Source organism: Sus scrofa, unplaced genomic scaffold, assembly GCF_000003025.6.
Source record: "Sus scrofa isolate TJ Tabasco breed Duroc unplaced genomic scaffold, Sscrofa11.1 Contig944, whole genome shotgun sequence".
NCBI lineage: Eukaryota > Metazoa > Chordata > Mammalia > Artiodactyla > Suidae > Sus > Sus scrofa.
In genome coordinates, this window is record NW_018085356.1 from 385,010 (window position 1) to 402,515 (window position 17,506).

The 17,506-nt window shown below is 51.0% G+C and overlaps 1 protein-coding gene across 1 annotated transcript in view; it reads right to left on the minus strand.

Moving 5' to 3' along the window:
- The window catches only part of PCNT (pericentrin), a 115,346-nt gene that overhangs the window by 58,579 nt on the left and 39,261 nt on the right, over nt 1-17,506 (minus strand). The window contains 1 exon segment of the mRNA XM_021082502.1: nt 7,419-7,565. Coding sequence (XP_020938161.1) covers nt 7,419-7,565 — 147 coding nt within the window.

Genomic DNA, 17,506 nt, shown 5'->3' on the forward strand with positions numbered 1-17,506 from the left:
GAAAATTATTCCTGGGGAGTTCCCGTCGTGGTGCAGTGGTTAACGAATCCGACTAGGAACCATGAGGTTGCGGGTTCGGTCCCTGCCCTTGCTCAGTGGGTTAAGGATCCGGCGTTGCCGTGAGCTGTGGGGTAGGTCGCAGGCGCGGCTCGGATTCCGCGTTGCTGTGGCTCTGGTGGAGGCCGGAGACTACAGCTCCGATTCGACCCCTAGCCTGGGAACCTCCATATGCCGCGGGAACGGCCCAAGAAATGGCAAAAAGAAAAAAAAAGAAAATTATTCCTGTGATTTATCACATGAAGAGATTAAATGAGAAAAACATTATACCAACAAATGGAGGAGAAGCAAATTTAATACCCATCTGTGGTTTTTTTAAAAAGTCTGTCACAAACTGGAATGGAAGTAAACGTCCTTAATCTGGAAAAAATCAGGAGTCCCCGCTGCAACACAACAGGGGCAGTGGTGTCTTGGGAGGGCTGGGAGGCGGGTTCAATCCCCGGCCTGGCACAGTGGGTCGGGGATTCGGTGTTGCTGCAGCTATGGCTTAGGTCGCATCTGCGGCTCACATCTGATCCCTGGCCCAGGAACTCCATGCACCATGGGGTTGCCAAAACAAAAAGAAAAAAAGAAGAAAAACATCATCTATAAGCACCTCCAGGAAGCATTCTTCTTGATGATAAAATGTGGAAGTTCCTGCTGTGGCACAACAGGGAGAGTCGTGTCTCTGCAGCACCAGAACACAGGTTTGATCCCCGCCTGGCACAGTGGCTTAAGGATCTGGCATTGCCGCAGCGGCAGCATAGGTCACAACTGAGCTTGCATCTGATCCCTGGCCACAGGAGCAGCCAAAAAAGTAGAAAAAATAAAGAAGGAGGAAAGATCCTGCTAAGCTCAGTGCCCGAAAGCTGCGTTCCACACAGACCTTCCTCTACTTACAACGGGGCTACATCCGGATGAACCCATCGTAAGCTGCAAATATCAATACACCTGCAGGAATTCCCATCATGGCTCAGCGGTAACAAACCCAGCTAGGATCCATGGGGACGAGGGTTCGATCCCTGGCCTCGCTCCGTGAGTAAAGGATCCGGCATTGCCACGAGCCGTGGTGTAGGTGGCAGAAACAGCTCGGATAGGGCGTTGCTGTGGCTGTGGTGCAGGCCAGAAGCTGCAGCTCCGATTCGACCCCCAGCCTGGGAACCTCCATAGGCTACCAGTGCAGCCCTAAAAAGCAAAAAAACCAAAAAACAAAAAAATCCCTATGAACTAAGAATGCTGCCTGCCTTGTCAGCAGCAAAGGATGCTGCAGCCATCAGGCCCTCAGCCACCACAGCCCCCTAAACGTGCACCCCGAGGGACTCAGGAGGGGGAGCACAGAATGCGGCCCCACAGCCGGGGTGCACACAGCCCGGGCGCACATCAAAGGAAGGACCTCAGTGAGCCCAGACTCTTGCATCTTCCCAGGCACAGAAAAGCACTAGATCCCTTAACTTGAAATGTCTGGTTTTCCTTAACCAACAGTAATCTTTCCATGTTCCACCACCTGGGTTTCGTGGCTGGCTCCTCCCTGGCCTTTCGGGGCCCCTCAGAGCCCAAGTCCTCAAGTCCTCAGAACGCCCACCAAGTAACACAGGATCCTCAACTTGCAGGCTGTGCTGTTTTCCCAGCCAGTCGCCTAGGCTATCACGGCTCTGCCCCCTCTGCTGTAATGTGCTTGGCACACTCACAGGAGCCCTCAGGTGGGCAAATCCGAGGACACGGCCTGTCTGATAACCTAGTGCTGAGCACCTCACAAAAGCGACTGGACACTGGCCTGAAGGGAAAGCAGAGCGGCGCCCGGCCCAGGAGGTGCCAGTGGACTGGCCGGGCCCTCAAGGTCGCGTGGTGGTCGGACCTGCAGCTGACGTCCCGAGTTACGGAGAGGGTCAGACCACGCACCTCTGGCCCAGGAAAAGACGGAGACCCGACGGTCAAAGTGGGGTTTCTACGGACTGAGTGTCACTTTCCCGCCTCACAACAAAAACTCCTAGGTCAAACCATCCCACGTCAGGGGCTGTCTAGAATCAATAATCACCCGTTTTAAATACAATTCTTTAAAGCGCTTGATCCCAAGTACCAAAATACAAACCCACAAAAGAGATGCAAGACCTCCACGGATAAAATCACAACACGCAGGGGCAGAAATCAACAAACTCCAGGCAAAAGACACATTCCAAAATCTCAGACTATCTCTGCTGCAAAGACATCCGCCCTGCCTGAGGCGTGTGCATTCACTGCTTTTCAACCGCAGCCAAGCAGGAGCCTTCTGCGGGCCTGGGCGGGCTGACCCGCGTCCCCAGGACAGCAAGCACTCCTGAGGAAGGACACAGCTGGGCACTCACTGCACCAGACCTGCAAGGCACTTGCGCTGGGGAAGAGGGACTGACCGGGAGGCTAGGAGGGAACCCAGAGGCCACCCGGCGGCCCGTGCGAGACTGAGCTGCAGCCCACGGGGCAGCCAGCACAGCCACAATGGACGCCACACCCAGGGCGCAGGTGAGTCCTCAGGGAAAACTGATACTCCTTCATCAGAGCCTTCCAAGCGGATTATACACATAAGTTATAAACACTACCTCAGAGGGGTTCCCGAGGTGGCTCAGTGGTAATGAACCCAACAAGGATCCAGGAGGATGCGGGTTGGATCCCTGGCCTCGCTCAGTGGGTTGAGGATTTGGTGTTGCCGTGAGCTGTGGTGTCGGTCACAGACATGGCTCGGATCCCACATTGCTGTGGCTGTGGCTGGCAGCTGTAGCTCCAACTCAACCCCAAGACCGGGAACCTTCATATGCCACAGGGGCAGCCCTAAAAAGAAAAAAAAAAAAAAATTATCTCAGAGAGGGAGTTCCCACTGTGGCTCAGCAGGTTAAGAACCTGATGCCGTCTCCATGCAGACACAGGTTTGATCCCTGGCCTCACTCAGTGGGTTAAGGATCTGTCGTCACAAGCTACAGCATGGGTTGCGGATGCAGCTCGGATCCGGAGCTGCCGTGGCTGTTGTGTGGGCCATCCACTTCCACCTTAGCCTGGAAACTTCCATATGCTGCAGGTGCAGCCTTAGAAAGAAAAAAAAAACTCAGAGACTATTAGGAAAAGATTTCTTAAGCAAGGCAGAGAAAGCATAAACTCTAAAGAAAAAACGTAATAAAGTTATGAATTCATCAATCAAGAATATTTCTTCATAACAAGATGACAAAAGGGAAAGAAATAACAAATCAGAAGAGGAGTGCCCGTCGTGGCGCAGTGGTTCACGAATCCGACTGGGAACCATGAGGTTGCGGGTTCGATCCCTGGCCTCGCTCAGTGGGTTAAGGATCCGGCGTTGCCCTGAGCTGTGGTGTAGGTTGCAGACGCGGCTCGGATTCCGCGTTGCTGTGGCTCCGGCACAGGCCTGTGGCTACAGCTCCGATTCGACCCCTAGCCTGGGAACCTCCATATGCCTCCAGAGCGGCCCAAGAAATAGCAAAAAGACACACAAAAAAAATAATAATAATAATTAGAAAAAATCCATAAATATAAAAACTTCCCTAAATAAGTAAGAAAAAGAACTGTTTCAAATAGAAAAATGGCCAAAGATACAAAAAGGTGTTTCACAGAAGGAGACACAGACAGACCACAAAACAGCAGCAGGTGCACAATCTTATCAGCAAAGCTAAGACTGCCAAGAAACACTATTTTGTTGTCACAAAACTGGCAAAAACTAAAAAGGAAGAGCCCTGCAGGTACTGGCGGGGATGCGGAGCACACGGAGCTCAAGCGCAGGTTTAGCGGAACCGCTCGGAAACAGTCTGGCGTCGCCTGACCGAGAGCAGGGCGCAGAGCCCCTCCTTGGACGTGCACGTCTGGGCCTGACAAGCGCCCACACGTCTGGAGGAGGAGGCTGTGGAGAAAACTCAGGGCAGCCTTATTCCTAACGGCAGAAAACTACAACCAAGTCCAGGAGTTCCCGTCATGGCTCAGCAATCCAACTGGAACCGTGAGGTTGCGGGTTCGATCCCTGGCCTCGCTCCGTGGGCTGAGGATCTGGCATTGCCGTGAGCTGTGGTGTAGGTCGAAGACACAGCTCAGATCCCGCGTTGCTGTGGCTGTGGTGTAGACTGGCGGCTACAGCTCCGATTTGACCCCTAGCCTGGGAACCTCCATGTGCCTCGGGTGTGGCCCTAAAAAGACAAAAAAGAAAAAAGAAAAAAAGAAAGAAACCAGTCCAAGCACCCTGATGAGCAGCTGTGGGGCAGCCACACCCCGGGTCCCACAGCCACCACGACCTCTGTGAACCCCCAGCCGACACCGAAGGGCTCCCACTCCCTTGCGAAGGCCGAAAACAGCTAAACCCAAGAGCAGAGTGTGCAGGAAAACCTCAGCGAGCAAGAACCCCAGGAAAACAGAAAGTGGGGGGGGCGACGCACCCCTTCCCACACAGAGCTGCCGGGACCCCACTCGGACCTCAGCATCACTTCCCAGCGAACCCACCTTCTGGCAAGAGTCTGGTCTGCCTGAGGGGCCGCGGAGCCTCCTTTCAGACAGGGACCTGGGGGAGAGGCGGGGAGCACAGCCCCAGGCCCACCAGGGCCTCCTGCAGCTCGTCCCCCCCACACACACCCTTTCCTCACACCCGCCCATCCAGCCATCGCCGCCGCCGGCCCTTAAAGGCAAGTTGCTGTAAATGTCTTCCAAGTCCTTTCTTAATGCAGAATTGAACGCTTCCTCTTCGCTGAGTTAATAACTGCACAGGATTCTTGTTGATTTGGGTGCTTCACTTATAGAATCAGAGAGGTTTTGACTGGCGTACCTCTAACCCTATTTTGCCCACGAGCTGTGTGATTTTGAGAATTTTCGCAGACTGAGAAGTTTGCTCAAGAATGCATATGTATGTCAGCAGAAGTGCCTGGTAATTTGAAGAAAAAGCTGAAGGGATACTCGGAAAGGCTTTTTCTTCCTCATGGAAACCCTCCCGCCTGAGCCCTGGTGCCTTCCCGGTTCTGCTGCATCCACGCCCACCTCTCCCGCCTCAGGGCTGCGCTCCCAGCACAGGAGGGCCTTCTGCAGCCGCAAACATGCTCCTGGACCTGCAGCTGCTGCCTGATCTCACAGACGCACACGGCCCTGGATCTGGCTGCAGGGATCTCTGTATCCTTGGTACCAAACCAAGTCAGACACACCTACGTGCCGTGCTTACAGTCAGAAGGCCTGGCTCCACTTGGCAGCCAATGAATGGGCTTTTAGCAAACTGACAGAACCTCTCCTGGGCCTCAGTGTCCTGAGAGGGAAAGAACTGCAGAGAAAAGAGGAAACTGACCTATAATGTGCTTGGTGCGGTTCACAAGAAAATGTGCCTCCCATGCACGAACAAGTTCAACTCCAGTGCCCCAGGATGTGCTAAGCCCAAGGAAGAAGCAGTACACACTTCTGTGCCCAAGGAAAGGGCACAGAGTGGGGCCATCGCTAAAAAGAGCGTGAGGACTATTCTTTTCAATAATAATAATGAAAAACAGCAGCAAATCCCAATTCAAAACTGTCAAGGATATCAGCCATAAAAAAGAACAAAATAATGCCGTTTCTAGCAACACAGACGGACCCAGAGATTCTCCTACAAAGTAAGTTAGCGAAGAAGAACATCATACAACATCACTGTATGTACCACGTAAAAAATGACACGAATGAACTTACAAAACAGAAGCGCACTCTCAGACATAAAGCAAGCCTACGGGTACAAAAGGGGGCGGCGAGGGGTGCGGGATCAATCGGGAGTCTGGGGTTGGCGTCTACACCCTGCCAGATGTGACACAGGTAAACCACAGGGCCTGCCACGTCACACACGGTCTCGCAACGACCGTACTGAAAACAACCTGAAAATACTTCGAAATAAAAACATCATCAAGGACCTGAACAGGAGCTCCCGTGGCGGCACAGTGGAAACGAATCCGACTGGGAACCATGAGGTTGCGGATTCCACCCCTGGCCTCGCTCAGTGGGTTAAGGATCTGGCGTTGCCGTGAGCTGTGGGGTAGGTCGCAGACGAGGCTCGGATCTGGTGTCGCTGTGGCTGTGTAGGCCTGTGGCCACAGCTCCGATTAGACCCCTAGCCTGGGAACCTCCATATGCCACGGGTACGGCCCTAAAAGGACAAAAAGACAAAAAAAAAAGGGACCTGAATAGGAAAAAATGGCCAAAAACCCATGAAAAGAGGTCCAACATAAACTAATCATTAGGGAAATGCAAATAAAAACAAGACACCACCTCCCATTTCTGTGATGGCTCTTCTTCTTTTTTCAATGCCCGCGTCCGTGCCACATGGACGTTCCTGGGCATGGACTGAATCTGCACTTCCACAGCAACCCAAGCCACTGCAGTTGGGTTCTTAAGCCACTATGCCGTGGCAGGAACTCCATGATGGCTATTATTTTAAAAAATTAAAAACCGCAAGCATTGATAAAAATGTCAAGAAACTGGAACCCTTGTGCACTGTTGGTGGAAATACACAACGCCACAGCCACTTGGAAAAGTTTAGCAATTTCTCAAAAAGTTAAATATAGGAGTTCCCATTGTGGCTCAGCAGAAATGAACCCAACTAGTATCCACAAGAATGCAGGATCGATCCTTGGCCTTGCTCAGTGGGTTAAGGATTTGGTGTTGCCGTGAGCGGCAGTGTACGTGGCAGACGTGGCTCAGATCCTGCATTGCTGTGGCTGTGGTGTAGGCCGGCAGCTGCAGCTCCGACTCAGTCCCTAGCCTGGGAACTTCCATATGCCATGGGTGCAGCCCTGAAAAAAAAAAAAAAAATTAAACATAGAATTACTATGTGACCCATCAATTGTTCCTAGATACATACCCCAAAAAATTGAAGGCAGGGACTTAAATACTCGCACCCTAATATTCTTAAAGGCATTATGCACAATCACCAAAGGGAAAAAACCGCCATTCACAAATGTCCATCAACATATGAACAGATAAATAAAATATGCTGTCTACACACAATGGAATAATATCATTCAGCCGTAAGAAGCCACGAGCGTTGATACACGCTACCACGTGGAGGGACCGTGAAGACACCGCGCTAAGGGAAATCAGCCAGACCCAAAAGAACACAAGCTGCATGACTCCCCTGAAAGGAGCTCCCTGGAGTCATAAACTCACACAGGCAGAAAGTACAAAGGTGGGTTCCTGGGCTAGAGGGAGGGATGGGAGTTATTTCTAATGCGGCCAGAGCTCCTACTCAGGATGAACAACAAGTTCTGGAAATGGGCGGTGGTGACATTTGCACAACATTGCGCATGTGGTTAAGGCCTCTAAACTGCACACTTAAAATGCTCAAAACGGTAAATACCATATTATGCATGTGTCACCAGACACAAAACATGAACAAAGAAAAGTCTCAGTCCACATACCTGCAGAATTTGGTCATTCTTCTCCTGAAGCTGCAGAGACAAAGACTCTTTCTCTTTTTGGTACAGAGACTGTGCCTGTTCATGCTCAAGTTTGTGTATCACTTCTTTTTCATGAAAAGCAGCTTTCTCTTCACTTTCAAATTCACCCTGCACAAAAGTACATTACAGACAACAAAGAATGCCATTAAGCTATAAAATTATCTTTGCTCCATTTCATTCAACAAATGTTTATTGAGGCTGTACTCTGTGCCAAGAGCAATGATCAAAACAGCCAAGGCCAAAACCCACAGAAAACATGTGTTCAGGAGCTCCCGTCATGGCTCAGCAATAACAAACCCAACTAGTGGCCATGAGGACATAGGTTTGATCCCTGACCTCGCCCAGTGGGTTAAGGATCTGGCATTGCCATGAGCTGTAGTGTAGGTCAGAGACAGCTCAGATCTGGTATTGCTGTGGCCGTGGTGTAGGCCAGCTCCAATTCAACCCCCAGCCTGGGAACTTCCTTTTGCCACAAGTGTGGCCCTAAAAAGCAAAAAAAGACAGAAATAAAATTGTTCAGATGTGCTTATCATATAGATATAAAAGAAAGAGCTTGCTACCTCTCCCAAGGGTCACATTAAGAAACTCTCCATCATCAGGGTATCATGACGTCAAATTCAAGATGTTGAGAAACCTAAATTTCTCTGGCTTTAAATGGTGAAAGCTGTTCTTCCTAAATATTAAAAAATAGTTTAGGAGTTCCTGTCGTGGCTCAGTGGCTAACAAACCCAACTAGCATCCATGAGGACGCGGGATTGATCCCTGGCCTCGCTCAGTGGGTTAAGGATCTGGCACTACTGTGAGCGTGGTGTAGGTCACAGATGCAGCTCAGATCCCACGTTGCTGTGGCTGTGGCTGTGGCCAGCAGCTACAGCTCCGATTCAACCCCTAGCCTGGGGACCTCCATATGCCATAGGTGCATCCCTAAAAAGACAAAGACCAAAAAAAAAAAAAAAAAGGAATAATGTTCACCTAGTGAGTTAAAATATATTAACAAAGTAGGCTTTAAAAACAAAAAACACAGAGGTAACACTTCCAGAACATCAAAAATAAGGACCTCCAAAAATCCTCTATGAAAGAAGTAAGAAAGTTGGCAAAACTGTCAAAAATCAACTTTTTCAGACCTCTAGAAATTAAAGAGTTTATTAAAAGCAAAGGCTGAGGAGATCCTGTTGTGGCTCAGTGGGTTAAGAACCTGACTAACATCCATGAGAACGAGGGTTCAATCCTCAGCCTGGCTCAGTAGGTTAAGGATCCGGCATTGCTGCAAGCTGCAGCAAAGGTCACAGATGTGGCTCAGATCTGGTGTGGCTGTGGCTGTGGCGTAGGCCAGCAGCTGCAGTTCTAATTCAACACCTAGCCTGGGAACTTGCATATGCTGCAGGTCCAGCCCTAAAAAGCAAAATAACAACCACCACAAAAAAGAAATAAACTGGAGTTTCCTGTCGTGGTGCAGTGGTTAACGAATCCAACTAGGAACCATGAGGTTTCGGGTTCAATCCCTGCCCTTGCTCAGTGGGTTAATGATCTGGCATTGCTGTGAGCTGTGGTGTAGGTCGCAGACATGGTTTGGATCCCGTGTTGCTGTGGCTCTGGTGTAGGCTGGCAGCTACAGCTCCGATTAGACCCCTAGCCTGGGAACTTCCATATGCCACAGGAGCAGCCCAAGAAATGGCAAAAAGACAAAAAAATAAATAAAAAATAAACTAAAAACAAAGGCTGAGTTTCCATCAGAACAGGAAGCTTTGGAGTGTTTGAACCTGCCCTAATTCCATCACTCCAAGGTCTGAGATAGCTTTGAAAATGCAGCCCAGCAGCTACAGAGGAAGGAGGAGGAACAGAATGGGTTTGCGGCTCCCCCAAAGCACTATCACCAATTGTCACTAACTGATCTGTCTGGCAGCTCATTGAAAAGCTCCATTCTCAAAGCTGGTCTTTATTTGATCTAATGCAGAGCTCACCTCAACAATCCTATACCCAAGCCATTTGTTAAAAACAATCAGCAGCAACTGTTTAACATCCCAGTGGCCTGTGACAGTAATAACAACCAGAGCTAATAAGAGGCTGACCAAAAAACTTAACAGGAAATGAAACCTAAGGCAAAGGTGTAAACTGTTCTGCCAGAGTATTGACCGACATGCCCCCACCAGAGCCCCTCAACAAAGAGAATTATAAAATGAAACCAAATGGATATTCTGAAGCTGAAAAGCACAAGTACTGAAATGAAAATTTCACTAGAGGGGCTCAACAGCAGATTCAAGTGGGTGGAAGAATCAGGAAACATGAAGATAGGTCAAAAGAGATAATTCAGTCTGGGAAACAAACAAACAAAAGCAAAAAGAATGAAAAGAAGTCAGTGGGCTCAAAGGCCTGTGTGGGACAGGCTCAAAGATCAACATACACATAATGAGAGTCCCAGAGGAGAGGAGGAAGGAAACAGGGCAGAAAAATACTTGAAAAGAACATGGCAAAAAACTTCACAAATTTGATGAAAAAATATTAAATTATACATTGAATAAGCTCAATAATCTCCAAGTAGGATAAACTCAAAGAGATCCTACCTAGACACATCATAATCAAACTGTTGAAAGACAAAGAATCTTAAAAGTGGCAAGAGAAGCAACCCAACGCTAGGGCTCCTCTATAAGATAACAGCTAGATGGAGTTCCCATCATGGCTCAGTGGTTCACGAATCCGACTAAGAACCATGAGGTTGCGGGTTCGATCCCTGGCCTTGCTCAGCGAGTTAAGGATCCGGCGTTGCCGTGAGCTGTGGTGTAGGTTGCAGACGCGGCTCGGATCCAGCGTTGCTGTGGCTCTGGTGGAGGCTTGGTAGCTACAGCTCCGATTAGACCCCTAGCCTGGGAACCTCCATATGTGGCAGGTGCGGCCCTAGAAAAGGCAAAACGACCAAAAAAAAAAAAAAAAAAAGAGTTAACAGCTAGCTTACTACTCAATCAGAAACCACAGAGGCCAAAAGGCAGCAGGATATCATATTCACAGTACTGAAAAAATAAGACCAAGAATACCATATCCAGGAAACTCTCTTTCCAAAATGAAGGAGAAATGAAAACACTCACAGATAGGAGTTCCCATTGTGGCTCAGCAGAAACGAATCTGACTAGCATCCGTGAGGACGCAAGTTCAATACCTGGCCTCGCTCAGTGGATTAAGGATCCAGCGTTGCTGTGTGTGAGCTGTGATGTATGTCACAGACGAGGCTCGGATGTGACGTTGCTGTGGTGTAGGCCAGTGGCTACAGCTCCACTTTGACCCCTAGCCTGGGAACCTCCACATGCTGCGGGTACAGTCTGAAAAAAAAAAGACCAAAAAAAAAAAAAAGAGAGAGAGAAAATTCACAGATAAATAAAAACTGAGGGAATTCATCACTAACAGATCTTCCCATGAAGAAATAAAGGGAATCCATCAGGCTGAAATGAAAAGACACTAGACACTGACCTGAGTCCACATTAAGAAATAATACTGGAAAAGGTAACGACACGTGTAAATATAAAGACAAACGGAATGTAGTTTTTGTTTGCAATTATTTGTCCTCCTGTGTGATTTAGAAGGCAACCACAAAAAACAATCAGCTAAAACGTATACAGATGTTCTGTGTGACAACATTAGCACAAAAAAGGAAGGAATGAACCTATATAGAAGAAGAGTGTTTTAAACTATTGAAATTAAGTTGGTATTAATCTGAACTAGATTGTTATAAGATGTTCACCGTAATCCCCAGGGCAGGCACTTAAAAAAAAAAAAAAAGATACAGGAGTTCCTATGTGGCTCAGCGCGTTAAGAACCTGACCATTGTCCACGAGGATGCAGGTTCAATCCCTGGCCTTGCTCCGTGGGTTAAGGATCTGGCGTTGCTGTGGCTGCGGTGTAGGTCAGCAGCTGCAGCTTCGGTTCAATCCCTAGCCTGGAAACTTACATACGCCACATGTGCGACCCTAAAAAGAAAAAAAAAGATACAGAAAAATAAACATCAAGGAAATTAAAATGGATGCAATGATGGAAAATGAAGAGGCGCAAAAGAAACAAAAGACATATAGACGAAAATAGGAAGTATTGACAATGCCTACACCGCAGACGACCCTAAAAAACAGAATTTAAAGTAAAAGAAGCCAAACACAAAAGTCAGGTTTTGTGTGATTTGGTTTCTATAAAATGTCCAGAAGAGACAACTCCACAGAAAGAGAAACCACAGATCAGGGACCGCCAGGAGCCGAAGAGCAGGCTGCCAATGGGAGGGGTGGGGGCTCTTCTGCGGCGAAACAACCGTCCTGGTGAGACAGCAGCAAGAACAGCACGACTTTGTGAAGACACTAAAAACCACTGAACCATATACTTCAAACGAGTGATTACTATGCTCTGTAATTCCTATCTCGATAAAGCTGTAATTAAAAGATCTGGAATCTAACACATGGCACAAATGAACCTTTCCACAGAACAGAAAATCATGGACATTGAAGAACAGACTTGTGGTTGCCAGGGGGGAGGGGGGAGGGGGGATGGACTGGGAATTTGGGGTTAATAGATGCAAACTATCGCCTTTGGAAAGGATAAGCAATGAGATCCTGCTGCGTAGCACTGGGAACTATATCTAGTCCCTTATGATGGAGCCTGGTCATGTGAGAAAAAAGAATGTATATGTGTGTGTGTGGCTGGGCCACCTTGCTGCACAGCAGAAAACTGACAGAACACTGTAAACCAGCTATGGTGGAAAAAATAAAAACCATTATAAATGAAAAAAAAAAAACCCTACAGAAAAACTATCACGAGAAATGGTATTGAAAGCTCATTCCTCCTGCAGACACCCTGCCATGAAAATAGGCTCCTTAAAGCAGGACGAGGCTCGCTCGACGTGGCCGCTGCTGACTCACCAAAGCAAGGCAGTGAGCAGGACTCGGACGTGCTCAGATTCAGCCCAACAACAGAACAGAACAGAGCAGAACAGAAGATGGGGTTGCACAGTGTGGTCCACTCACAGGCGCGTTTTTTCCCAGAGTAAATGCCAGAGACGCACACCGTCTGTGCTTGGCCGAACCCGCTGAGGCCGAGGAAGGGCAGACACGAGTAACTACACATCCTGGGGGTCGTCTGCAGATTGCTGTCGGCTTTTCAACTGTGCAGAGGGTCAGCGCCCCTAATTAGACATTGTTCAGGGTCAAATGCATTTGATGGCAATTTCTTCGAAGAAAAGGCATACTAACTAGTTAAATATAAAAATGAAAAAAGGGAGTTCCCGTCGTGGCGCAGTGGTTAACGAATCCGACTAGGAACCATGAGGTTGCGGGTTCAGTCCCTGCCATTGCCCAGTGGGTTAATGATCCGGCGTTGCCGTGAGCTGTGGTGTAGGTCGCAGATGTGGCTCGGATCCCGCGTTGCTGTGGCTCTGGCGTAGGCCGGCGGCTACAGCTCTGATTTGACCCATGGCCTGGGAACCTCCATATGCCGCGGGAGCGGCCCAAAAAATGGCAAAAAGACCAAAAAAAGAAAAAGAAAAACGTTGCCTAGAAAAATCTGTTTCTAAGACAACGAAAGTGTCTTAATTTCACATGTCAAAATTAATTTAGAATAAAATTTTGTTATTTATTTTGCACAAGAGAAAGGACAGCAATAAAATAGGTCACTCTTTGTCCCCGTATCCTCGAATGTGCCATCGGTGGCTCCAGTGGTGCCTCCGCCAGACACTTGAGCTCAGCCTCCTCTTCCAGCTGCACCAGGAGAGCTGAGCGCTGGGCCTCAAGCTCCACAGGAGCCAGGTGCCCTGCGGGCGGGGAGAGAGTCAGCGGGACCTGGGCTGCCCTGGAGGCTCATGTGGAGTCGCCCGTTTTCACTGTGCCAACACACAGGCGCTCACTGAAACTTCGAGTCACTCTTGCAGACGCTGGCTTCTCGCCTCCGTCACAACCATCAGAAGTCAGGGCTTGCAAGCACAACACCTGAATTACACTTTCAGGTTCCAGAGCTCATCTCTGAGTTAACACAGATCACAGTTGGTTACGAACGTCCTCTCCTGAAAGAGATTTAATTTCGATCCTTTAAAAGGAAGGATTCAGGTGCAACTTCAAGTTAGGACACACGGCAGTTTCCTAAGCCCCTAAACTGTCTCATTTACACGACAACCAGCTCCAGGAAGGGCAGGCTTGATCCAGCTGGTTCACAGCTAGGAAGGACGCTGCAGCCCTGACAGAAACCAGGTTTGACCAGAGATGCGGGCTCCCTGTGTACAACCCCAAAATGAACCAGAACAAAGCCCTGAACCTGAATGCCAACGGGCACCGGAGACCAGCAGAGCAAGGCCCCGAGACAGGAGGACAAGCCCCGCTCCCTACCCCCACAAACGGACTCCATGTGAAATACTTCTACCCACGGTGGAGGACACTGGGGAAACGAGAACAGGCCAACCCCCCAACGCACAGGTAAACACGAGTCTCGGTGGACGGCTGCAGCCACCAGGTCCCGATGGCAAACCTGTGCGAACTTCTGTGTGAGGTCAGGGCCAGAATCCAAGAGCACCCCACACCCCCTCGCCCGAGTCCCGGCGGCCTGCACCCTGCACCACACAGGCAAGAGAACTGCCCTTGGGCTCAGGCTGCCTCTTTCTAGCCATGTGGTCCTTCCGGGCCTCAGGGTCACTGCCTATGAACAGGGTGGAGGGTGCATTCCACACGGAACCCTGTCTGGGAAAGGGGAACAAAGAGCCAGGACACCTGTGCCAAGCGCCTTCTGCGTCTGCCCCACGGAGAACCCCACGGGCCCCCAATGCGGAGCTGCACCTGCTAATGACAGCCAGGAGCTAAGCACATGATGCATTTCTTAACCCTTACTTTGCTTTAGGATGGGTTTTGTTTTGGTTTTTGTTTTTGTTTTGGCATTTTATGGCCGCACCTTCGGCCTATGGAGGTTCCCAGGCTAGGGGTCCAATGGGAGCTACAGCTGCCAGCCAACACCACAGCCGCAGCAGCGCAGGATCCGAGCCGCATCTGCATCCTACACCACAGCTCCTGGCAACGCCAGACCCTTAACTCATTGAGCGAGGCCAGGGATCGAACCCACATCCTCACGGATCCTAGTGGGCCTCATTACCGCGGGGTTACAACAGGAACTCCCCAGGAAGGGTTTTAAGGCAGCTGACAGAGACGCGCCAAGTACGGCGAGACGGCGGCCCCGGCTCCAGCCCTGGGACCTGGAAGCCTGCGCCACAGGCCAGAGGGTCACCCCCGGGCACCGCTCGGCTGGACCAGATGGGTTCCCAGGGGTTTCCTCATGGCACACCCGCCTGAGACCTCCTCCCAGACAATCACCTACGTCAGCCTGAGCAAATGCTGTTTAATTTGCCATGTTCTACATGGGAAAGCCGATGATGAAAAAAGACGGTTTTTAAAAGTTATTCCCAGGTTTTCCTAGAATTTTACAAAATTACGTGGGAAATGTCAAATATATTTTAATCACCAAGAAAACATAACAGCCGAGTTCCCTTGTGGAACAGTGGGTTAAGGAGCCACTGTTGTCACTGCAGCATCTTGGGCCACTACTGCACTGCAGGTTGGATTCCTGGCCCAGGAATTTCCTCGAGCCACAGGTGAGGCAAAAAAAAGAAAGAAAGAAAGAAAGAAAGAAAGAAAAACACGTAATAGATATTCCCAAAGAAGAAAAAATAAGCAGCACTGCACAAAAAATACCAAGGTAGTAACATGAATAAATTCAAGTGATAATGAATTAAAGACATTCAAATTATTTCTAAAACAACCACAAGTTCTCTTAATATTTTCAAAAGTTACATGAACAGATTTTCTTCCCCGAGAAAAGAGGGCCTGGCCCATCGACAGTGGTCCTGCTGCTGCTCCTGTCCGTCCACCGCTCGGTGTGACCAAGACAAGCGCCGTCTCTCCACGCAGCGCTCATCTCCGTCCACAGAGACTTCTCTCGCAACCACACGCCGAAGGGAAGCGACCTGGGGAGCAATCGAATTGCCCCCCAGCGCATGGTGCGTGACTCTTCTGACAAGTGGCGCTGCTTTTCAAACAGGTGCAAAGATATTTGTGGCCCAAACAAAACCTGCTCACAGAGGAAGAACAGCACGTCCCCGCTATTTTGGGGACAATGACCAGGCCATCCTAGGGAGCGCCCAGGCTTTGGGGACATCTGTCTGCAAGTAAAGTCTGAGCGAACACTGCAGGGAGAATATGCCACCACCCAGAATATTCTCACCAAGGCCCGGACCTGAATCCCGTTCCCTGCAAGGCTGGCAACACACTGCAGGGAATAAAGCAGCGGTATGAACCAACGCCACAGGAAGCGTGAAACACTCTATGCCCGTCAGGCCCCGTGCGGGTCTGGATCTGATCCTCTTCCATGCACCGGAAGGGACGCGAACTGGGGCAGGTGGGCGACGAAACCCAGGGAGCCCCGCCAGTCCTGCAGGTCAGCCCGGGGCGCGGTCGCAGCACCCTGGGGCGGGTGCCTGGGGCCACCCGGTGCCGGCAGCAGGCAGACCCCGAGGTTCCCTGAACGGCTCTGCTTCTGTGTGTGCTGAAACTTTCTCCAACAAAGAGCTAAAGTACGGGGAGAAGCAGCACGTCCCACCTCCCCGCAGCCCCTTGAGGCCAGCCAGACACAGCAGGTCCTCGGACGTCACGTCAGCAGCACCTGAACCCGCCCTGCAACCAGAACAACACCCCCGAGGTGCTCTGGGCGCGCGGAGGGTCCGCACAGAAGACCAAACCGGCCGCGCCCAAGGGTGCCATGGCCCCTGTGTCACCGACAGGCCCCGGGAGGGGAGGGGGCGGAGTCCAGCTCCCCAGAGAAGGGACAGAAACGAAGCACAGACGCCTGGGCGGTGCCGGGGACAGGAGGACAGGCGCCCATGCGCGTTGCTCCCCAGCCGGGCGCGGGGCCGGAGCCCGTGTGCCCACGGCAGGGCGACGGGACCCCCAGCCCCGGCCCCCGGACCGAGGGGCCGCCGTAGGGTCCGCCTCGCGATGCCCCTGGGGCCAGGCACCCAGAGGCCAGCGCCCCGGCTGCGAGCCTCTCACGAGGGCCGCGTGGACGGCAGAGGGGCAGCCAGGCCCGTGTCCGCCCTGCACCTGCCGTGAGGGCCCCGCAGGACTGGACTCGACAGGCAGAGGGACGCCGAGGACACCGAGGACACACAGGACACTGAGGAGACACTGGGGGGACGATGGGGACTCTGAGGGAACACTGAGGGAGCTCCGTGCTCTGTAACAAAAGCCGAGTGGCAGGCGAGGACGCCGTGAAGACAAGATGCTCTGTCGGCGTCATCAGTGACAGCGCGAGTCTGGACCCCGCCGGGAGTTGGCGGGGGCTTCTTGGAACCACCTGAGCCCCGTCCTCTCACCTCTGCCCACGCGGGAAACCGCTCAGAGCAACCCGGGTCCAAGGAGCAGAGCAGAGGAAACTGCCGACGCCCCGTCATTCCAGCAGGACGGAGGCACACGGCTTGTCTACACCTCCTTTTACCGCCGTCGGCTCCTCCACTTCTTCCGGGACCCTCCATGTGAAGAAACAGTTTAGGCACTAACTTCAGGAGGTCCCTGGTGGCTCAAGGATCTGGCATTGTCACTGCTGTGGCTCTGGTTATTACAGCTCTGGCGCAGCTTTCATCCCTGTTCTAGGAACTTCTCTACACCACGGTGGTGGCCAAAAAAATGAAAATAAAAAATTTAAAAAGTACTGGAGCTCCCGTTGTAGCTCAGTGGTAACAAACCCGACTAGGAACCATGAGGATGCAGGTTCAATCCCTGACCTCATTCAGTGGGTTAAGGATCCAGCGATGTTCAGAGCGGCTGCAGGCAGGGTGTCTGAGAAATGGGGGAGGCAGCAGGCGTCAGCACCATGAAAACAAGAAAGACAGGACGTGGGAGCCAGGGCACTGGGTGGAGCCTGCGGAGGGCTGTGCCCCCTCTGCTGGACCACGGGCCTTGGCGCAGCCCGGTCCTGCAGCGCCTGCCGCTGCATCTTGGCCACGTGCACGTCCAAGCTCCTGCAGAGCTGCTTGGTGCTGCTGCTCCAAGGCA